This window comes from Rhea pennata, chromosome 14 (assembly GCF_028389875.1).
Source record: "Rhea pennata isolate bPtePen1 chromosome 14, bPtePen1.pri, whole genome shotgun sequence".
Classification (NCBI taxonomy): Eukaryota; Metazoa; Chordata; class Aves; order Rheiformes; family Rheidae; genus Rhea; species Rhea pennata.
The window spans coordinates 3,761,121-3,784,383 of NC_084676.1; the positions used below are offsets into that span (position 1 = coordinate 3,761,121).

Here is a 23,263-nt window from a genome sequence, read left to right on the forward strand (position 1 = left end):
ACAAGCAAGTGATGTAAATAATAAGCTGTCCTATGCTGCCCTCCCTTTGGAGTCTCACCTGCCCTGAGTCAGCACAGGAGCTGAGCGCCGGGGATGATTTCTGAGCCATGGAGCGACCGCAGGTCCCACTGTACTCGGACGCTTTCACAGGTGCTCACTGCTGCAACTCAGGCCATTGCTCACAGAGATGAGGCCTCAAGGGGAAAATTAAACTGCATTTTGCAGATGGACAGGCTGAAGCACAACCTCGTCAAGTAACTGATTCTCCATTCTGGGGTCCCCAAGCTGAGACACAAGACACAATAGAGAGTTTTAAAACTTTTAACAGTTTTAAAACTGTCCTGTCGTTCCACAGGACACGGGTGATACAGTCTTAACTCAAGCTTGCCTTTTAATCAAGTCATGTCATCTCAGGTAAGAGATACAGAAAAAGGGACACTTAGGGCCTGCACAGCTGCAAAGTAATTTACCTGCACTGGAGTGCAACAACTCTATCCCAAAAGATCCATTCTGTTTTTCCATTAAAAAAAAAAAAAATCAACCACTGCTTGGTTAAAATACTGCAGGAAGTACTGCATAGGGAAGAGAGTGATGATTCCAGAATAATAAGGATAAGCATTTCCAAAAGATAGGGAAAAAAATAGAAGACTATGAAAACAGACAGCTCACTGAACAGAATTCCCCCTTATTTAGTGAAATACATTAAATTTCCCTGGTGGATTCACAAGGTCACTTCAGGCTTCCATAGCGTGTGTTTGTGCACCTTGGACTGCAGGAAGCTGCAAAGAGTTAACGTTATAGCTGTCAAACTCGCCAGGCAGATTTTGAATAGTCTAGTTTTCAGTGCTCCAAGTTTGCTCCAGTGCACTAGGTTCTCCAAGATGTACAAAGTCCCCTTTTACAACTGCACTAAATATTTCTTTTCCTTTTTTTTTTTAAAAAAAAAAATGGAAGAAACATAAGAATAAGCTGGACTCAAATCATCCAGCTGCTTATTTAGTTCTGTGCTCACCTTATATCACAACGGAGCAGCACAGGGATATGAGGAAGCCCTAAAGTCCCCTCCGAGTTGTCCCCACCTGCCATCCCTCAGCCAGGCCACCCATTCAAGCCTAGTCTTCTTTGGTGCCGAATGTCGACTGATTAAGACACGCCAGTGCCAAACTGGGCTACTCCTAATTCTTCCCTCGGTGTCTATGTCCCCACCACAGTGCCCAGGGCAGGTGCAAGTTGCAGGGACATACGCACCTTGCCTCATACTTTGAGGGCCTAGATCTCGATAGCGTATGACCATGGCAACCCAAACCCAGGTGACTGCTGCAAATCCTCCTGCCCCCGTAGGACCCAAGGCCTCACAGCACTTACATTGCTCTGGGCACAGGTTAGACCCTTCCTAAAACGCTAATCAAATCCAGCCTGCGACACACAACCCACAGAGAAAAGGCAGGAGATTTTACCATGACCCTGGAGGGTGTGTTACACTACAGTAGTGAAGGTTTCACGTCAGTCCCAACCTGAAAAAAAAAATCAGTTTTCACAAAACCAAGCTTTCCAAAGCATTCCCCTTCAAGGTTGAAATCTCCTATGTTGGTTTCTCCCCAATGGTTGTGTCAGGTTAGAGCTAAGCTCCTAATGTTGCTACCTCACCACAGCTATTTCCAGCACCTGGAAGTTCAAAGGGGGCAAAACAAAACCCACAACAATCCCCACCAGCACCATGTGGGTGGAAATGCTCACCGTTCAGGAGGAAGCATCAATAGCCATTAACTCACCACATGCTCCTCATTCCCAGCTCACATCAACCGTTTTGGCTTTCATGGCATCACCGATGCACAGCCCTTTCCTGAAAGAACCGCAGTCCACAGCCTTTCTGCACACGGCTGCCACAAGCACCAACACAACGCGATGCACAGCTCAAACCTCTCGGCCTCAGGGCCACAATCACCTCTTAAGAGCATCCAGGGCCCTCTGAGGTCCGTAATTTTGCTGCAATTTCAACCAGTTCCCATCAAACTGGTGGCAGTATTCTTACATCTTCGCATGGGATATGCACTGCTCCAGATTTCTACATCGTTGCACGCTACTGCCACCACTCCTTGCCATGAACACCAAGACTTAGGCAGACCTTCTTCCAAAGTAGTTTCATTCCCGTGACCCTTTCCACCATCACCAAAGCCATCCTTCTCACAGCACCACTACTGTTCCACCTATGATTTCAACAAGTCGTTGCACAACAGCCACCATCAACATCTGTGATATCCACTGAAACCAGAAATTTAATTTAGAGTAGGGAGGCTTGACCAAAAGTCTTCATTACGCTAAAAAAAATTAAAAAAAAAAATTTAAGTTGTTTCTTTCTGTTAGGGAGAAAATGCTCCCTCAGAAACCAACTGCTCAGATGTGAAGGAATGGGAATTACTCAACAGACTGCATTTTGCTAGTACTTCCGAGCAGGTAAAACAGGCATTAAAAAGCAAAACCTCGAGAAGAAAATGTAAATCCTATCCAGTGCAAAACCCTTAGAAGCAAGAAGCCTGGTCCCAGACAAGGTAGGTCCCTAAGCCCAGCCATGCCCGGGTCTAAGCACGCCTCACCTGCACTGCTGGCCACGAGGAAGCTAAGCGCTGAGCCAGGCCCAGGAACAGCAGCCACTCCTGGCTCCCGGGACGACAACTGAAAAAGCCTCTGCACGACGCTCTGCAAAGGCGAGTGACGGTGGCCAAGGCGCCCCGGCCGAGCACAGGGCAAAGGCGCTGGTCAGTGGAGCAGAGCGACAGCCGCGCTGCGCTCGCCTCCCTCGCTCCGCCGCGCTTCCCCGGGCAGTGACCGAGGAGCACGGCATGGCCTGCGGGAATGGGGTTGTGCCAGCAGGTTGCAGGGGAAACCAGGACAGTCCCCACAGCCAGGCGCTGCCTGCAACAAAAGCAACGTTCGCTCCCCTAAAAATACTTCCAAGTAATTTGGTCACTTCCTCACGTGAGACCTGAGGAGCCCAATTACTGAGAAAACTGCCAGAGCCCCGATTTAAAACCCTCTTCACCTTTCTCTCCCTCCCTCTGGCAGCAGGGACTTCTTCCCAGAGCATATTCCCCAAATCCAAACCTGCCTGGCCATGGTAACAGCGAAGAGAGGAAAACCAAAGCCCGCTACCCCAAGAAGGGGTTCTGAGCCCCCGGACAATCATCCCCCCCTTGGGCATTACGACGCAGTGTTAAAGCACCAGCCCATCAAATCTAAAGTCGTTTCTTTGGTTCTTGTGCTCAACGCTTTCTCAGGAGTACAAGTTCCCTGCGTCCAGCCCCGACGGCCGCACAGGGCTGTCAGCTAGGGAGAAGAGACGACCGCAGTTCCTCTCCTGGCTCCCAGACAGCCTGGGAAACGCCTGAAGCGCAGAATTGTTTTTCCTCGTCCCAGCGCACGCATGTGACTGAAAGGAGTCCTGCCCTTCCAGAAGCCAGCCATGGCTCAGGGCATCTTCCTACGTGCCAAGTGGCTGGAGCCCTCCCAATTCGTACAGCACCATTCAGCCACCAGTGAAAGAACGTCCAGGTGGGAGCTCCAAGACGACAAGAGCAAAAGCAAAAGATACAGAAAGTCCAAGAGACACTCGGGAAAATGCCACAACAGTCAGGAGAAGACAGGCGATCACCAGAGACTGATCTCCCCATAAAAGAAATAAACATGTGCAGTGGCAGCACAACAGCAATGGGCTGGTGTTTACACAGGTAGCTCCTTTCATCCCAGTCCCTTGACGTCGTCCAAGGAACACACAGAAATCCTTGCTTCCATTGCAGAAAAGCAACTCCCTCTAGGGTAAATCATGGCAACTGCTGAGCAGCGCACAGCAGTTTTGGGCAGGATTTTCAGAACACCTTTTTCCATTGAAGTTGCAAAGAAAATACAAACAGGAGCTACTGCCCAAGGAGATTAGCCACGAGCAGCAATGTCATGTAAAAGGTGGCTTCTCTAAAAGCACATAGATCCCTACTCCACTGATTTACTAGAGACGTCTGGAGACCTTATCAAATGATCCTGTGCCACTTTTCCTCTACCCAGTTTCCCCTCTGGAAACCTTTCACTAAACTCAGCCCAATCTTGCTCCTGATTAGTCTGGAAAGATAACAAAATTAGGGCCCTACACAGGAAAGCTTCCAGGTGGAAAGGAACCTGCTCAAGTGTCGATGCTCAGCCATGCCATGATCTGCCAATATTTACATAGTGCTGGAATCTAGGAAAATGGCTGTGAGTAAGGACGGGAAGATTCATCTGGAGGCAGCTCAGGGGATTTTCTAAAATTGCAGGAGTCATTTCAATATGATGCTAATTCACACTCATGTTGTTGATATCTCACTTGTGCCTTTCCTTCATTCCCATAAGCCTGCCTCCAATATTGATTTTTTTCATGCATGCTTCTAGAATTGGCAGAGATCGACAGTAAGAGACACAAAATCCTTTCCACTTGCACCCTTCCTTTTTTACATTTAAGTTTGTCTTCTACAGACAACTGAACATTTTGTTTACTCCCACAAGTAGATCCACTGTCTCCAGTAGCACTACTCTGAATGGAAATTTTTGCAGGTTTGGGCAAAGGATTAGATCTGTTTTATGTCTGTATAACTACCAAAACATTATCAGAAATTGGTAAACACATAGCAACCTCAGTAGCTCTGTGTTCCCTGAATACAAGCCTGCTATCTCCTGGGCAGCACTCTCTCCTTCAGGGAGGAGTTACAGTTCTTCTGTGGAGCATCTCATTGGTGACACCCAGCACGATGGCAAAACTCTCTGGAAACACCAGCCCAGGTGGGAGCAGCAGGAACCAGCGAGGACACCATATGTCCGCATGTCCCATGGTTTCCACACGCACCCCTCTAAGAGGAACAGTTAGCACCAGCATGGGTTCAAGGGCTGAGGAAGAACCGAATCCCTACAACACGACCCATCGAGACTTCTGAGGGTACAGCCACGCAGCACGCTAAGGTGCCTCCTTCCTCCTGATCTAATTAAATACAGCATATTACAGCATGCTCTGTAAGGCCATGCTTGGCTGACATGGGGAAGCGCTACAGGTGACCACGGGCCAACCTCCTCCAATTGCCAAACTAATACAAAGCTTTAGTGCCAAAATAGATTCTTCCCACTTCGTCAGCAGTGAGGAATAATGGTAAAAGGTGCCTTTCCTCATTGCCTCCTCACGGTTGTTTCCTCCTTGGCCTGGTCCTTGCAGGGACTGTTTCCATTTGATTCCTGGTACAGTCAGTACCAGCAGATGCTTTCACCCAAACCCAGAAATCTAAGACCATTAAACAACTGAGCAATAAGAAAGGCAGAGCAAAGCCCTCGGGAAAGCGAAAGGAAAGGAGCTGTATACAAATAAGTTCTCCGCAAACCTCAAACTAAGATTCACAGAGACGGCGACTTCTACACAGCTCGAAAAGCCCAATAAAATACCAACCACAATCTAGTGTCTCTTTTTCTCCTTCCAATTCTCACTCACCAGTGATGCTGGCAACATATTAGGACATATTTCCTATCCTTGCTCTTTTCCCACCATCTCCAAATCACCTATCAAGCAAATCCTGGCTTTAGATATTGTTGGAAGAGGGAAGGATGTGAAAGTTGTTTCCAAAAAAGCAAAGTACAGAGCTGGGTTAAAAAACAAATTACACAGCAGGAGACATAAGATTGCTCTGCCCTGTCCATTCAGCGGCCCAGAGATGCTCATTGCTAGTGTGCCACAAGAAAGGCTTAGGTTTGGAAATAGCTTTTTTGGGAAAACTAGGAAATTAGTTCAAGGAAAAAATAGAAAAATTAGGTGTTTCTGGAAATAGCTTCAGAGGCTCGTGAGCAGGAGAAAGCGGGGGGGGGATTAGTCTCCTGCAGCATGATGCAGCAGAAAATCACCTCCAAAGACTGAGTCCCTAGCAGCTCTCTAAAGCCAGCAGTACTCAGAGGAGGCAAAGTCCTGTGCTGACACAGACTGAAGGAAGAGCAGACAGGGTGACAAGTGGAGCAGGCCATCAATTTACTTAAAAAAAAGGAAGCAAATTGTAATTTATGAAAACCAGTCCTTAGCATCATGTAGCCAGCCGTTCAGTGGCAGCCCTCAGGCGGGGAGATGAGCACCTCCGTGCTCTTCAAAGAGCTTTTCACCCTCTCAGTCGCACGCTCTGCCAGCAGCTGACAAGTTGCCTTTTCCTTTCCCCTACGGTAACGCGACCAAGCACCTAGAACATAAATACCTGTCCTGTATAGTCCTCTGCCAGCATACATGGGAAATATCTTTATCTATAAGAGTCTTGCAAGCTATTTCTGGAACAGAGTTTTCCAGAGATGATTTTGATCAGTAATTCACTTATTTGAAACATAAGATGCAAAATTTCCTCCATCTCTGCAAGGGAGATATTTTCTTTTGATCTTTCTGTATGCTTTGCTTGCTTTGCACAAGCTATTTTGTGAAATCTAATGCGTGATGGTGCTTTTTAGACTGGTCTCTGAACCCCAGTGTATCACCACGGTAACCTTGTTGAAGTAGAAGATGGATAAAGCCAATTTCCATTTAAGAATATGTTACTTAAACTCTTCAAATCAACTCACCTGTGAAGACCCACTTACATTTAGCAAAACTCAGCTGAGCTGATCATTAACAACAACCTTCTCCATTTAAGATCATTTCTGCAGCACAGCCCTACCTGAAACTCTGCTCTGCGCTGAGAAGAGCCACAGAGGATGTAACGTTAGATTAGACAGTGCTGCACTCGGCAGAGCTTCCAGGAACGAGCGGAGCAGAGTGGAATTGCATGCTCAAAGCGTTCCCAACATAAGCCCAGGCTTTTCAAAAACGACCTAGAAGTTCACATCTCGCTAACAAGGTGTATGACCAGCTCCAAAAGCTTCAGGTTTAACAAGAGATGTGAAACATCTCAGTTTCAATATCAGCAATATCAGTTTCAATATCAGCACCTAAGATTTTCTTCATTGGCCGACTATTGTAAAGTCTACGTTGGAAGCTTGGGGAAAGCCCGTCAAACCCCTTCCTCGCTTGTCCTGCAAAGCGAGGAAGGAGACAGAGGTGAGCACCAAGCACCACGGGGGATGCTCACATCCAGTCCAGAGGAGAGACCCCAGGGAGCGACCGCGGCCGGGCCTGGGCGCCGCACAGACGGCCGAGGGGGTCGTCACGGCCGTCCCCGGAGGCGACTGCTGCCGGCGACGCCAGCAGCAGGCTCAGCACCCGCCGGCACCGTCCCGGAAAAGAGGAAAAGCAGCTCCGGAGCGGTAACTTCGCGCTGCGTGTCTCACTGCCGCCGTAGCCGATAACAAAACGGCTGAGCGTATGTTTGGCCCTTCCCGCTTCCCTGTAAAATTCCTGCCGGCCCGGCGCGCTCCCCTTCGGACCGAGGGCCGCGGAGCGCTTTAGCGCTGCCTGCGCCCGCTCGCAGATGCAAGCGGCGGCGCCTGCGGCTGATAAACCCTGCTTAAACCAATTATCCTCCGATGCAAATGCAAGCCTGCTGCCTCGGGAAAACGGGATGCACGAGCATTTTCACTCTGACGTGTCCGCTCTGCTCCATGCAGCGCCAGGAGAACACATCAGCCATCAAGAGCAAGCAATACAAAAATAAATATATATATATATATATATATATATATATATATATTTTAAAAAAAAAAAAAAAAGACGACTTTTGGTCCCTAAATGCTCTTTCTCCGCCACAGCCAGCCACCACTGCATACCTGCAAATAGCCAGGGAAGTTCTCCTTCCGCAGAGGACTTATTCCAACTACGCTCTCAAGCCCTATTACCTCTCCTGTTCATACTGCGCTCCCTCCATTATCGAGAAATCTCAACGTAATTTATAAGCCCGCAAGCTCCTGCGCTAACACGACAATAAATCACCTTTATACACCTCACCGCGTCGCCTACTGTTGGGAGGGCCGCGGCGCCGGGAGCCTCCCCGCTGCGGTGCCCGGCACGGGCACGGCTGCGGCGCTGCCACTGCTCCGCCGCCCCCGGCCCGCCGAGCGCACCCGGGGGTACGGCCGGGAGACCCCCAGGAACCCGCCGCGCTTCGAAGGGCGGCTTCGCTGATGAAGAAACGGGCTTTTTTCTTCTTTTTTTTTTTTTTTTCCCCTTCCCTCCTCTTTCTGCTTAGAGAAGCTAACGGCAGCCTCGGAAACGGCACCTCTGCGGCTCCGTCTGCCGAACCCGGTCCTGCAGCCTTTGGGCGGGAGCGGGCGAGCACAGCCGCCGCTGGCCCGGCCGACGGTACCCCCGCAAGCCGTCTCGAGCTTTTGTAGAAAACCCAGGCGATTTTTCAGAGTAAAAGGCCAGTTCTGTTCGGAATAGGTTGGGCGTTTATTTTTAGGTGTACGGCAAAGCTTCCCGTCTGTGTCTTACCTCACTGTGTTTTCCCCATCTGACACAACTGCACAGACACAAAAGAGGGTTTTCTTTTTAAAAAAAAAAAAATCAGACTAAAGGAGGAGGATGTGTTTGGCTATTTTCCTTGAGGAAGGAGGTTGCCCATCTAGTAATCCCTGAACGGGCGGCGGGTAGCTAGGTTTTGCAGCGCGCCTCCGAGCCGTCACTTGCTGTGCCAGGTCGCTCGTTTGCTTTTCCACCGAGTTGCAAAACCCCTGAATACCACGGTTTGTACGTGGAAGTGCTGACACAAACCTTAGCTGCAGCATCCCGAACCCGACGCCGGGGCGAGGGCGCAGCCTGTGTGGCCCCGCGTACGGATAAATAAAGCATTTCAGCGGCCGGTGCCGACAGATCGTAAACCTCCGCGAGCACAAATACCGACAACGACCCCGAAAGATCAGAGGGCTCGCGGGCGAGCCCGGCGGGGATGATTTAGCGCTGGGGTGGAGGGGTCGGTGTCTCCGCGTAGGTGGGGGCGAGCGGGCCGGAGAAATCGATAAGCTATTCCGCCTGCGAGGGGGAGGAAGGGGCCGCCGCCGGCCTGCGGACCCGATTCCTCCCCGAGGGAAGAGCCACATCCTGCGAGCTACCCCGCTCCCCAGGGACGGACGGGGCCCCGCCGCCGCCGCCGCCCAGCGCCGATTTCCTCGCGAACGGGGCGGAGACCTGCCCCAACACCTCCGAGCGGGTCCCGCCGGATCCGCGGCGCGGCCCTCCCAAAGGCGCGCCTAGAAAACGCGCTCTGCAGCCGCCGACAAAACAGCTCCGAGCCTGACCGAGCCGTGCCCAGCCTGCTGCCTCCCCCCAAGCCACGGGATTTCGATTTTACCTGGGATCTGGAAAGCTTTTAAAATCAGCAATATCATCTTCCCCCCCAGAAATAAATTCCTCAATGGTTACACTGCAAAAATGTTCCTAGGAATGGCCAATTCTGCTATTAATGCACTGAAGATTGCGTTAAAAAAAAAAAGATCAGATTAATACAGAGCCTTATCAAAAGCATGGCATAAACCATGCGTTGAATTTAATCCAAACCAAACTGTCAATCTGCCTTCAGGATCAGATATAACGACCGTATGAGCCCAGGGCCGGAAAGGAAAAGCATGGCTTGTTTTCTAATACCAGGTTTGTACTGAGCACTATTAGCTGTGCTCCTGCATGGGAATCCTTACGCTGCAAATGCTGGACAAACAGGATTTCTTACCTTTCTGCTTCGGCGAGCTGGGGAAAAGTTTTGCTTGTTTGTTTTTAATTATTCCTTATTTCAGGTTTCCCGTTTTCAGGCAACGTTTCTGAGCGCTTTCTGAAAACGGATCCTTTTTGAAGCACTTTAAATAGGAAACAAAAACGAATAGAGACACCAGAATCGTTAGCGACTCCCGACACACAGCTGGCGATTCCTCGGCAATCCTTCCTGCCGAAAGGCTGGCGCGCCTCAAGGGGGGACCCGTCCGCGAGCCCGGCACTGCGCAGCCCCCTGGCACGGGCGGCTCTGGTGCACGCTGCGGAAATGGGGCTCCCGGCCAGAGAGGCAAACCGCGCAAGCAAATCCCATTTACTCGTTTGCTAAATTCAGACGGCAATTAAATTCGTATTATCTGCTCACTCAACCTAAACAGCGTGCGAGCAGGCCCTTTGCCTCTCTGGCAGACTCTTCCCATCTATTTACTTCCCCTGCAGATCGCAGCAGCGGGGTCCAGCTGACCCAAGAGCGAGAGAGGCTGCCGCGGCTGGCACGGGGCGGGAAGCCCTCGCCCCCCCCGGCTCGGCTCCCTAAAGGCTTTTTCCCTGTCGGCGTCTGCCAAGCGCGAGGGTATTTCTGCCGCTGCATCCTCGGCACGGGGCTGGCTGGGCACCTCCCGCAGCAGCGAGGTGCCCGCCGGCACCGGGGCTTTGACGAGCGCTCGAGCAGCCCCGGCGTGCGGCTTCCCCGGGGGCTACGGCCAGCAGGATTTCGCGGCGCGCGTGCCCACGCCGGGATCTCACCCGCGTGAGACCGCCGCAGGAGGCGCCCAATGCGCTTCGGTGAGCGACGTGATTTTTCAGCATCTGTATCGGCATCGCCGGGCAGCTACACGTCTTTGCAAATCCAGCCCCGGGATCTAGTTATAAATTTTGCTCGTAACCATTAAGTCCGGCCGGCGCTTCAGGAGAGTTCTCTCTGAGGCGCTGTGATAATGGCATTTCAAATTTGCAAAATGCACCGTATCGCCACAGCGGCTCCTCGGTGCCTTGCCTGCGACGTGCACTGCAGACCGCAGCAGGGCACGAGCAGCGGCGCCGGTCCGAACGGCGCTCGCTCTTCTCTTTAAAGCACACGCTGAACCACACGCTTTTTCACCGATAATTAAAAACGTTGAAGCAAAAAAATCAGAACGCCCCGTTTCGTCCTGCAAAGTTTTCTATCAGTGATTTCCCTGGAGTTATACCGGCTCGTCACCCAAATAGGGAATTATGCATGGAGTTTTACGTGCAATTCTAGGTGAAGTTTGCAAAAGTACTGCCTGTTCCCCGGGATAAAAATGTTGTGTGTACACAGCAGAAAATGGTATTCCCATGGAAGGCCCCAACAATTAGAACTGCGGGTTTATCTAGCTATTGATTGCTGTGGGGCTGTTTGCTATTCTGATCTCAGCTGGTCGGAAGTCTTACCAATCAAAGTAAGGTCATGACCACGGGGTCAGAAACCTGCACTACATACATCATAATTTATTTTACAGATAATCAATAGCAAATTGCACCATGCAATTTTACAGTACAGCATCACATTTAAGGACTAATGCGACTCACACAGTGTTGTGACCTTAAGGCCTGGCAGTTTAAGGGGTCAAAATCCGCTTTCATTTTACAGTTGTAAATCATGGCTGCAAGTGGAGCAGCAAGCCCGTTAGCTATTAATTTGTACAACTGCATAACTGAGCAAAATTCTGCCTATAGTTTGAATCCAAGTAGGAAAAATAAGCATCAGCATCTAAGGCTTCACATCTGCCTTAGAGACAATTCAACAGAACAAGCCCACAGAGCATCAAGGCTAAGGTATTGCTGAAAGTTTATATCCATACGCAGCATCCGCGGGGTGACAAACGGAGCTGCCGCACGGATCGGCTCGGGCACTTGCACCCAGGCAAATGCCCTCAAAGGAACTAAATAACCTCCATAGATTAACTTCACTTAAACCTGAATTGCTGACTTAACTTTGTTTTTTCTCCTTTTCCCCTTTTGCCTGATCATCTATCAAAAAAAAAAAAAAAAAAAAAAAAAGTCAGTGGCAAAGGGCTTGATGGGCACAAAATACAGGGAGCCAGCAGCCAGGCACTCGGCACCAAAGGAATCCCGGCTCAGTAAATGTCAAAATCGTGCAGGGTCCGTCAGACGCTCCGCATGCAGGCACGGAGCAAACGCAATTTGTAGCGCATCGGTGCCATGTTTGATGGCGTGAACATTTGTCAGGTGGGAACCGAACAGGGAAACCCTTCTTTCCCTTCCAATTCTCATAAGCAACCAGGAGACCACCACTCTCTAGGTGGATTCAGAGCAACAGAGAAGTAGTAAAATTCCCTTCTACCAACCTTGCGTTTCATCCAGTTTTCTGACTTACGTTCCCAGGGCTTGGGGAAACATACCCTGCTAGCCGGGCCTACGATCGCGCTGCGCGCACATGCTACCATCCTAGTTATTTTGTATGCTTTCTGCTCTTGCCTGTACTTTTGTGTTAATTCTGTCTTTTTGCAGAAGACTAGCTCAGGGTATTCCAAAAGACGCAACAGCTTTTTAACAAGCTGTCCTTACAAACGATGCCAAAGATAGCGTTTTAGCAGGGAAGAAAGGGGGTTGCAATATGCATCTGAAGAAAAATGATGTAGGAGGAATAAGCAGTGGTGAAAATACCTTGTAGGAAGAGCAATCAGTTATTAACTGCTACATTCTGGCATTTGCGTGGATGCAATATGCAGTTCCCAGGGAACTTCACCAAGGTTTAACAGTAATTAATCTCAATGTGATTTTATAATAAGGTGTTAGCAGAGGAGTCACTGGCCTTCCAGGCCCTTTCCCCACTAGGGGCCGTGTCTGTTCAGTGCCCTGGTCCAGGCGGTTGCTGCCTCCAGCCCCCACAGCCACCTTGGGCAGAAATAATTCCTTCAGGACCGAACCTGCTTGGTGGCATTAATTTTCCAGCGTTTTTTGCCTCCGTTCTCGTGTGTTACAGTTTGTCCTGTCAAGGGCATTCGGCACAAACTTTGGTTTAAACTGTGCCTCCAACTGATGCCTCTCAACCCTGTGTTCAGCCAAAACCGGGGGACGAGGCGACACGTCCACCCGCCTGACTCCTCCCTGTGCCTTCTCGGGGCTGCCCCGTGCTGAAAACCTGCCCCGATTAACCCAGGCTCATCCCTCACCTTTAATCTCAGTGTGAGATTAAGCGAGCCCCCGAGGGCTGGGCTCTGCCCCGTTTTCCTTAACCTCAGGCAAGGGCAGCAGGACCTGCTGCACCCGCTCCCCGCCTGCGCGGGGCCGAGCCCATGCTGTAACTTTTATCACGTTTCATCCGTCCTCAGGGACGATGCTGCAGTTACCCAACACCGAGTAGCTTGCAATCTTCCCTGTTTACTTCCAGCTTTCCTTCCCAGAAGGAAGTTTTACCTTACCGGGGATCACCAGCAGGCTCGACGGCGCGTGCACGAGGTTGGAGCGATGAGCCAGGCGGGTTCGCCGCCAGCCCCCGACGGGAGCTGCTTGCAGGAGGACGTGGCCGGCGAGAGCGCCTTCAGGAAAGGGGCCAACGCAGCGCGGGAGAACAGCACCCTTCTGGCTGCCCCGCAGTCGGCGCGGCCCGCGGCGCAGGGCCGACCGGCACAGCGCCGTGCCCGGGAGGGACGCGCTCCCGCCAGGCGGGGAACGCAGCCGCGTGCTTCCGCCGAAGGTCCGAGCCGCTCGCGCGGGCAGAGCAGCCAGGCAGCCGCAGCAGCCCCGACGCCGCCCGCGTGTCCGCAGGCCAGCGGGGACCTTCGCACGAGCGCCCGCAGCACGCGCGTACCCAGGCACTGGTGCAACAACGGCAACTTCTTTTTTTTTCTTTTTTTTTTTTTTTGAATCACAACCTGAATGCATTTTTCACCTATTCTTATGAAACACCTAAAAAAAATCTATCTTGGAAAAAATCAAAGCAAAAGACAACATTATTCAGAGCGGGTGGGCTCTCGCGCTCAGTTTGGGTAGAAGCACTTTCCCCCAGTTGGATTCCTGGCTCCAGGCTCAGAGGGAGAGGCGAGAGGACAGGAGCTTCCACCGCTCCCGAGGAGCCAAAGGGACACCCACAAAAATACTAAGAGGATCCGGGGAGTAGGTTGCAAATGCAAAAGGAGTATTTTCAGTGAGTTTTGCTCTTGCACATAGACCCCTAGCACACGGTGAGATCCCCTCGCTCAGCCGAAACCCCCTCCCCAGCCCGCGGAAGGGGCCGCCCTGGGACGCGGCTGCAGGAGAAGCGGCTCGGCGGGCGACGGGGCTCCCAGGCCGGGGTACAGACCGTGCAAAACAAACCCAGCAGCTGCGGGACGGCCCGGAAAAGCAGAGGGAACGCACGCCGCGTCCCGGCCGCCCTTGGCACCCCGGGCTCGCCGGTACGTACGCTCCTCGGCTCGGTACCGGTCCGGGCGATTCGAGCCCCGCGCCCGCTCTGCCGTACACCCCATCCACCGCGACTGCGGCCGAGTCTTTCTTCGCCCCTCTGAAGCACGTCGCATCCCTCTAGGAGCTTGGAAACAGCTGCAAACTGCAACGTGTTCCAGGTTTGGGGTCCCAAGCACCCGAGCGGCTGTTCCCCCTCGCTGCCCACTGCCACAGCACGTACAGAAATTCCCGCGCCTGAAAATGCCCGCGCTTGCTTCTGCCTCTCGGCAGCCTGTAAAGCAGCTCTTTTGCTGAACACGTTTCTGAGGGATCTTCTGGAGCAGCACGGGGCCCAGCGCGCTCAGCAGAGAGGCTGCGGAAGGGGAAGGAGGCTGTTCAGTAGCTCTGTAGATACGGGACAAGCCTTTCCGTGGCTTCTCAAGACCATTCGCAAGCAACCTGTAACGCTCATTCTGGTACCCGCGTCCAGACTCACGGCGCATCGCCGGAAGAAAGCGCTCAGCCCACCGCAGCCTCTCCGGGTCGCCTGTGCCGTGCTCCGTCCTTGGCGCTCGCCTCCCCGCGGCGGGAGACGCGGCCGAGCTGGGGGGCGGAGGGGGGGGGATCCGACCCCGTTTCCGGCGGCTGTACGATGAGCTCGGCCTTCACCCAAAGGGGTTAAAAGGCTCTCGCAGAGCCGGGTGCCCACTGGCACGGCACAGGGAGCAACGACGGGACTCCAGAGCCAACGCCACCGACGCTGCCAGGGCAAGCGACCCCGGGCAGGCGGCAGGGCAACAGCCCCTCGAGAGGCAAGAGACGGAAACCAGCTGCGGATGTTATTGCCATTGGGTAGGAGCCTGGAAAACACGCTGCCTACACCTTGGGCTGCAGTAGTCAGAGAGCCCCCGAGAAAGGAGGGTTTAGCCAGCAGGTGAGCTAAAGCGTCATCGAACTGCGCGCACCTCACACGTCAATACCCCGCACCCTGGCAAAAGTCTTAATATACAAATGACCAAGACACAAAACACCCGAACCACACTCTGAAGCGTGCCAGAGGTGTTTTCACCGTTGCACGCAGAACCACAAAGTAAGATGCAGAAGCAAAGGGGCATAATTCTAACGATACCGCGTAGGACGATGCGTCGGCCGTGACTTTCACGGGAGGGCGAGCGGTGGCCTTATCACATAATCCGCTGCAGGCATTCCTAGATCTCCCCAATACAATGCAGAGCTCTTTGAGCAAAACTAAACAATTCCCTTTAGCCTAAATAAATATTAAACCTAAGCGATGCATTAATTTACTCTAGTTCACCAAAGGCTAACTCCAACCCAAACTGATCATTATAAAAGAAATCCTATAATCCCTTTCTCCCATTCAGGCTCAAAACACGTAATCCTGTGAATAAATTCAGAAAGAAAGTGTAACAAAACGGGCAATAAAAACTTACAGCATTCACATCTTTTCATCTACCATTAATACTGTAAACACTCACTTGAAGGCCCTTGAGTATGACTAATCTAATGTTTTGGCTCCCTACGCTAATAGCCATAATAGCACGCCTCTCGCCGCGACACCCGGCCGGATTCGCCACCCCTCCGAGCGTCGAGGGGAGACACCTCTCGGGCTCCCGTTCGGGCGAATCCGAACATCAAACACTGCAAAGTCGGCACTAAACCGAGACAGTATGGTTCTAATAGTAAGACAGCGTGCAGAACTACTTTTTTTTTTCTTTATTATTTTATTGCTTTGGAAGCCTGCAAGCTCCAACTGTATAAATGCCAATAACTTCCCAAGTTTTAAGGCTGCTGAAGTAAGAGATCAGATTTTAGCAAGTGCTTTCCAGGCAGCGAGCCAAAACTTTTTCTGATTCACTAAAAGCACCAAAGGGAGGGGGAGAGGGAGGGGGGCTGGAGGGCTGATTAACTTCAGTTACCGCACAATCTTCCCCCCCCCCCCAAAAAAAAATGAAAAAATGAAAAGAAAGAAAGAAAGAAAGAAAGAAAAATCCCCAAACCGCCTCGCCGCTGCAGCGGGTGCCGTCGCCGCCAGCCCCGCGCCGCCTGCTACTCCTCGGTTCGGAAAAGCGCGCCGGAGCGAGGCGGCAAACGCGGGGCAACTCCCGGCTGCAGCTCCTCCGCCGCGGAGCAGCCTCAGGGGCGCAGCAGCAGCGGGGACGAGAAAAGGAAAAGAAAACATCAAAAAGGAAAATGTGACCCCCAGGGTTTTGGGGGTTTTCTTTTTGCGGGGGGGGAGCAGGGACAGGGGCCTCGACGGGGCCGCAGCGCGCAGCCGCGGGGCGTCGCGGCGGGGAGCGGCAGGTGCGCGGGGCGCAGCGGGGCGGCGCGGGCGGGCCGCAGCGCCGCGAGCCCGGGGCTCCGCGCTGCTCCGCGGGGCTCCGCGGGGCTCCGCCGGCGGCTTCGCCCCCGCCGAGGCGGGATCAAAGCGGGAGCTGCCTTGGGCGGCTTTCTAGTGAATAACGGGGAGGGAGCGCGGAGCCTCCCGCTCCTGGCTAGGGCAACGCGTGTTTTTCAAAGTCTCAGGTTTTTGGGAGTAAGTTCCCTAGGAAAAAAAAAATAAAGGAAAAAAAAAAGAAAAAAGGGGGAAAAAAAGAAAGAAAAAAAGAAAGGAAGGAGGGCGAGCAGGAGAGCGCCTGCTATTCCAAGGCAAGTGCATCAATCAACGTTGTGCAAGTAGGAGAGTCCAGCACTCCCTCTCACATCATTAGCCAGGCTAATGCACTCCAGAGGATCCCTCTAATGCAGGCTACTGGCGTGCCCGGCTCCGCCGCAGCCCTCGGAGCGGCGCGGAGGCGGCGCGGGGGGACGGGGCGCCCCCGCGCCGCCTCCGCTCCGCCGCGCCGCGCCGCCGAGCGGCTCCGCGCGAGGGGCAGCCCGCGGCCGGGCGAGGGACGCTCCGGCGTCTGGCGCGGCGACCGCTTTAACGCGACTATAAAAACTAGAGGAAAAAGTGAAACCCCTATCCAAAACTGCCTGGCACTCGAAGGTCAGCACGCCTCCTTTGTTTCTTTTTTTTTTTCCTTTTTTTTTTCTCTTTTTACAACCAAAATCGAAAGAGGACAGAAAGGACACGTACCTGTACCTGAAAGCACAGCAGCAGGAAATGTAAACATCTGGAGAGGAGAAAAAAAAAAGCAACAAAAGATCAAATGATGCGGTAAAATGGTTAAAGTTTTTTTTTTTTTTTGCTTTGTTTTTTGTTTGCAATTTTTTAAACGACACAGATCGATGGTCTGCTTATAAAAAGGCTCGGGTCCCAATTACCACCTGATTGCACGGAAAATGCAACCGGAGCCTCCAAAATAAAACTTTTCATTTTTCTAAAAAAAATAAAAAATAAAAATAGGAAAAAAGGAAAAAAATATGCCATAATCCTTACAAGCAAGTGCAGGCTGAGAGCAGTGAATACATCGCTGAGCGAGGAGAGGGGGGAGGTCAGTGGCTTCACGCTAGCAGAGTGCAGTCCCCCACCGCCGCCCTGACATGGGAGCGATCCGGCCGGCAAGCTCCGCGCCGCTCCGCGCCGCTCCGCGCCGCCGAGAAGTTGTGGTACCGCCCGCCTTGCCTCCTCCGAGTGACTCGCTTAGGCATCAGCCCTCCGCTCCCCCTGTCTCTCCTCCTCCTCCTCCTCTCCCTCTCTCTCCGCCTTTGGGGGGGATGAAGGTGCTTATTGTCAGTAACTTCCGATCATCAGCAAGTGCCCCCCCGCCGCCCCCCCGCGCACACCGAGCCTCCGCCGCAGCGCAGCACGGCACGGCACGGCACGGCACGGCACGGCGCAGCGCGGCCGCCGGGCCCCGCGCAGCCCCCGCCGCCGCGGGCACGGCCCGTGCGGGGAGGGCAGCGAAAACGAGCACAGGAAAGTATTAAAAAACCGCGCCCCCTCCCCCGAAAAATAAAATAAAATAAAGCAATGGGGGGAGCCAAAAGGGAGGCGAGCCAGGGCTGCGCGGCGGGCGGAAAGAGCCGCTGCGCGCACCCCCTCCCCGTCCAGATCCGAACACACCTAGGGGCAGCGCTGGCAGCCGCTGCCGCCCGGCGGGGCGCTGCGCGCCCGCGGAGCCCGCGCACGACGCGCACCTCCACCTTGCCCTGCCCTGCCCGGCCGCCGCCGCAGAGGGGAACCCCCGGCGGGGCGCACGGGCCTAGCCAAAAACGCGAGAGGAAAATAAAATAAAATAATAAAATAAATAAAATACTAAAATAAAATAATAAAATAAATAAAATAATAAAATAAAATAATAAAATAAATAAAATAATAAAATAAGTGGGGCGGGGAGCGGGCGCCGCGCAGAGGGGCGGCTGCCGGCTGGGCTCCGCGCCCGCGCAGCGCAGCGCCGCGCCGCGCTAGGGGGCGGCCGACACGTGCCGCCCCGCAGCGCCCGCACCGCGCTTTGTTGCTGCCGGCGCGGAGCGGCGCGGCGGCTCCGCGCGCCCCCGCAGCGGCGTGCGCGCCCCGCGGCCCTTACCTGCGCCCGGGCGGGGGCGAGCCGCGCTGCCCCCGGGCCGCGGCCGCCCGCGCCGTGCCAGACCCTTATTTATTACCGTGGCCGCATCTCCCACGCCGCGACACCGACGCCGGGGTCAGGCTGTCGGGCTTCACCCCGCGCAGCGCCCGCCGCCGCTGCCCGCCCGCTTCCGCACGCTTCGCTTGCCATCCAGCGGCGGCAGCGCGCAACCGCACCGCGGCCGCGCACCGCGCCCGGAGCTCTGCTGCGGCGCGGGGCCGCCGAAAACCGAGGGGCCTTGCAGGGGATTGTTTATTTTTTTTTCCCCAAAATAACGAGAAAAAATCACGCGTGGCCTACGATGGAGCGCCGTAACTGTTTCGCCTTCTCCGAAGGCTCCTTTCTAGGAGACAAAACGCCGGGAACTGCTGAGGGCCGGGCGCGTCGGGGCTCCCGGCCGACTGCGGGATGCCCGTCAGCACCTCGCGAAGGCAGAACACGACCACAGCCCGCACCTCTCAGCTGAGTGCGTTCGCCGCTCGAAGGAGCGGGCGCAGCGCACCAGCCTGCTGGGCCCTCCTGCCTCCCCGCGCACGCACGCGGAGCAAACCTCTGCCTCCTGCCACGTTTTCAGCCGCAAACGGGCAGCACCCTTCCTCTCCGGAGCTCCGTCGCCATGTATGTGTACATACATACACGTGTAACTACATATATAGAGACATTTCTAACGGACTCTGCACTGCTGTTGCACTGAGCTTAGAGATCCACAGGTTAAAAACCCCCCAAATAACTCTGTGAGCAGAGTGCCACGGACACCGGCGGGTGCAGCCGGCCTCAAAAGCCCCGCAGCGCTGCCGCAGCGGCTGCAGGTTGTTCCCAAAGGTGGCCAAGCAGAAGGGCGCCAGAGCTGCTTCTGGACAGTTCGGATGTCAAGGTCACTGAAATCCCAGCGCAGAAGCAGGACTAACAGGACCCGTGGGCTTGCAGGATGAGACCCAATGTGAATGGTTTAGCTTAGAGATGAAAATATTTAATATACTCCTACTTGTTGCTGATGCCTCTCTCACAGTTGAGATGGGCTTTTGGGAGGGGAACCCAGGCTGTCCCACCTGGGCCATCGCACAGCCCCCTCCCGCAGAAGCCCTCTCTTCCAAGCAGTAAAGCCCAGGATTCTCCATGTACATTAGACCATCACTCTGCTAAGCCTGGCCACGGCCAGTATCAATGGCGAAAGAGATTTTGCATGGCACGCGTGATGGTTCTGCAAAGCCACCAGGAGACGGGAGGGCACAAGGAAATAACTCCTTCATAACCCTTCCAGCCACCCATCATCAACCAAAAACGTGAGATCCAATTACTCCTCCACAGCTTTGCTGACCAACAAAACTAAGAGCAATCACAGAATTATTCAGAGCTTTCTAAAAATACAGACGCAGGGTACGATTTGGGCCCCGATCCTTTTGCTATCCATAGCTGGCCCGCGGGAAGCGGCCACAAGAGGTGCGGATTCAGTAGCCGGGGCTCCCTAGGCCTGCACACGCACACCAAAATAGTTCACGATCGATTTTTCCCAACCTGCTGCCGTCAGCCCTGCTCGCCGCCCGCTCCCGGGACGCAGTGCCTCAGAGGCAACGGCTGATTCAAGCCCTTCCAAACATCCAAGCGCGCCTGCACTGCCGCTGCGCAGAGCTGTCTCAAATTGGTTCAAGCGAGCTTGCCATGGGCTCGCTTGACGAACACGGCCTGCTTTAATCCACCCAGCTTGCCGCAGACCCCATTCGACAGGCCCTTGGCTGCCATGTCGTTTTGTGCTTCCTCAGGAGAAGTCAGGCTTCTCCCGCTTCACGAACCACCCTCTTCCCCTTTCCCCCTTCCTAATTTTGAAGTTGTCTTCGAAGAAGTAGGATACAAGCAGTAAATCAGAACCTGTCATTCAGCCTCTTGTCCCTGCAGTGATCGCAGCAAGCTGTTGCTCTCTATTACCATTAACTTTATGGATTTGTCCTAGCAAGCCCCCAAGTCCAAACTTTAATACAGGTGAACTTTAGTGCCAGTTGAAAACATCCAGTTTTCTTCCATTCCAGCACGATGGAAAATGTTGAGCAACTGCAACAGGGAACTCAGGATATCTCGATCACATTTTCAAACCCAAAGCATCTCGCTTAGGCTATGTCTCTGCTTACCTCACCTCTCCGATACGGGAATAACAACATTCAGCACACTGAGGACATCGGCTGCCTTTCTTAACTGATGTGGGCTGCATCAAGGTCCTCAGAAAGGGTATTTAAGGAGGACAATTATTTACACTTGTAAGTCCTGCTGATGCAAACAGGCATTAGAAATGCACGCTGGCCCCAAGGGTCATTGGCAGAGATGGTCATTGAGGAGGAAGGGCTAGTGGAGCTTCCTGTTAGGAACGTGCCACCCTGTTCTCCATATACAGTGCCAAAGGACCTCCGGGCCCAAGGCACAAAGCTGAGCCTGAGCTGTGAAGGCTTCGCAATATTTAAGGCCCTGCCGAGAGACCAAATCAGGATGACCCTTCCTTCAGCAGGGCTCTTTCCATGCAAAAAGTTTGAAAACGTGAAATTCGCTCCTTCCAAAAGGATCCCACGATGCCAGCATACAGCACATCGCATGAGGTCTCTCACTCTTCGCCCAGTCTTTCCGTAAGGGAATGGTCGAGCAGCGGTATACGGGTGGAGGGGATCTATCAGGCCTGGAGGAGGGACCATGTGCTCACTGAAACAACTGGATGCACACCACTAGCAATGCGGTAAACGTGCCTCATGCTCTGGAGAAGCCACATTTTTCCACTCTCGGGAGACATGCCTGCTTTCTGATGGTTTCACATAACCTCTGGAACAAGAGTCTGAACAACAGGAAGGATTAAAGCAGAGCCCTTAGCAAAGCACACTCACCTGCGGCGCCTGCCTCCTCTCAGCACCTCTCAGGGGGCTGGAGAGCGCCTGGTGGCTGAGGTTAGATGCTGACTGGCTCCATCCTCCACAGGAAATCCCAGCATGCTCCTATGATCCAAGAACATCCCAGTATCTACAGAGACATTAATACTTTTGTACTCCGTGCTTCTGTATGGTTGGTGTAAGTAGAAACGCTAGAAATACCACTAGCGACCCATCCTGGAAGAGATGAAAGTCTGCTCTTAAAATGGTCCAAACGAACTGCCAGCAGCCATTCCACCCTTCAGGAACCTTGCACCCCCATTTGAAACAGAGATTCCTTCAGATTTCAGGAGCCCCCCAGGGTACACAACCAAACCACAAAAACACCACCAGGACAAACCTCACTCTCGGGACTCTGCAGCAGGACACGAAGAGGGAATGCTCTGGTTGATGTCAGCAGGACTTGATGCGGAGGTAAGCGCCTCTGGACAAGGCGAGGTTGCTAGTGGGGATCTACTGTCATCCAAGTAGGCTCTGGTGACATGACAAAGTCACCTGAGCATCTAGGAAGCTGTTACAGCCTCCTGATGGCATCTTGTTGCAGTCTCATCACCCACCTTTGAGAGAGACCTTTAAATTTTAAAAACTCAATAGTTATCTGGAAACTGATGCCAATTAAGTGAATTCCAGGCTACCAGCCTTGAAGAACGTATTAGAGGGCAGAACATAGAAGGGGCAGCTCATTTTTCATGTATCTATGGGAAAAATAGAAATGCTATTTAGTTGCATGTTCTTACAAGCACACATATATGCGAGCATGTACATACATAAAAATAAGATCTTTGCCACCATGCCTATCTTTGCCACTGGCAAAGGCTGCTGTTGGATTCGATTCCCAATATGAAACCAGCCAGCATTGCAAACTCCACACGGAAAATGAATGTCTGTCTTTTAAACTGTTTATTTTTCATACATGGTGTGATGGCCTATGCAGTGTGTTTCTGAGAGTTTGATATCCACCAAGTTTTATTAACCACCACGCTGGCCAGGCAGGATTTATACACTGCTGCAAGCTCCCTATGATCCCCTGGGGTCAATGCTTTCCAGTCACACATGCAAATGCTGGAATTAAGACCACATCCTACAGGGCCCTCGGTGGCTTATCGGCTTAGTTACTGCTCTTCACCAGCTCTAATCGAAGCCTAATCAGCACAACCTCTTGCTCATGCAGCTGCAAAGGTCCCCCCCCATGCACCCCCAGCAAAACAAGTTGCCCGTTCTCTGCTCTAGCAGTCCGTATCGCTGAACCAGCAAGTGTCTGACAGGGTGCAAAACAGATCCAGTGGAGCCAAGGAACAAGCAGCACGCTGGAACGGGAACCTCCCCAGCACCTGCGACATCAGAGTGCTGCAACATGCCAGCTCCAGCCCCACCACACCTGGCACCTGCAGCCCTCCGCTCCCTTACATCCCAGGCTTGAAGGGAGAGAAAAAGCCTGGGCTCCTGTTTTACAAAGCTAGGGATTAGCTACGCATCTCAAACCTGCTGCATACTGGTGAATTTGTGCATGCTTTGTTCCCATCATATTGTGACTCTCTGGCCTCATATCACTTCCACAAGTAATTCTTGTTGAAAAGTTAACTTGTTTCTGAGGAGGATTTTTACAACTGAAATCCACCAGTTAAAGAAACAGTTAATCCACAGTTAAAGAAACACGTAGTTTTTAGAAGCAACATGGCACATTCCCTAGCTTTGTGCAGTTTTTGCACAAAAAGGCAGTTTCATCCCATAAGGGATTTTAGAAACACTTTTGCCAGGTAGGCTAATCAGAGAGGATGCTTTGCAACCCCTTC

At 52.8% G+C, this 23,263-nt stretch overlaps 1 protein-coding gene across 3 annotated transcripts in view; it reads right to left on the reverse strand.

Moving 5' to 3' along the window:
- The window catches only part of FGF18 (fibroblast growth factor 18), an 87,828-nt gene that overhangs the window by 55,325 nt on the left and 9,240 nt on the right, over positions 1–23,263 (reverse strand). The window contains exons 1-3 of one of the 3 annotated variants that reach the window (XM_062587290.1): positions 18,066–18,109; positions 17,439–17,705; positions 17,136–17,172 (exon numbers count right to left, since the gene is read on the reverse strand). In XM_062587290.1, coding sequence (XP_062443274.1) covers positions 17,136–17,172; positions 17,439–17,470 — 69 coding nt within the window. In that variant the 5' untranslated portion in view covers positions 17,471–17,705; positions 18,066–18,109. Of the gene's footprint in view, positions 1–17,135; positions 17,173–17,438; positions 17,706–18,065; positions 18,110–18,528; positions 18,618–23,263 lie in introns of those variants that run through there. The other 2 variants (XM_062587291.1, XM_062587292.1) reach the window with 2 other exon arrangements.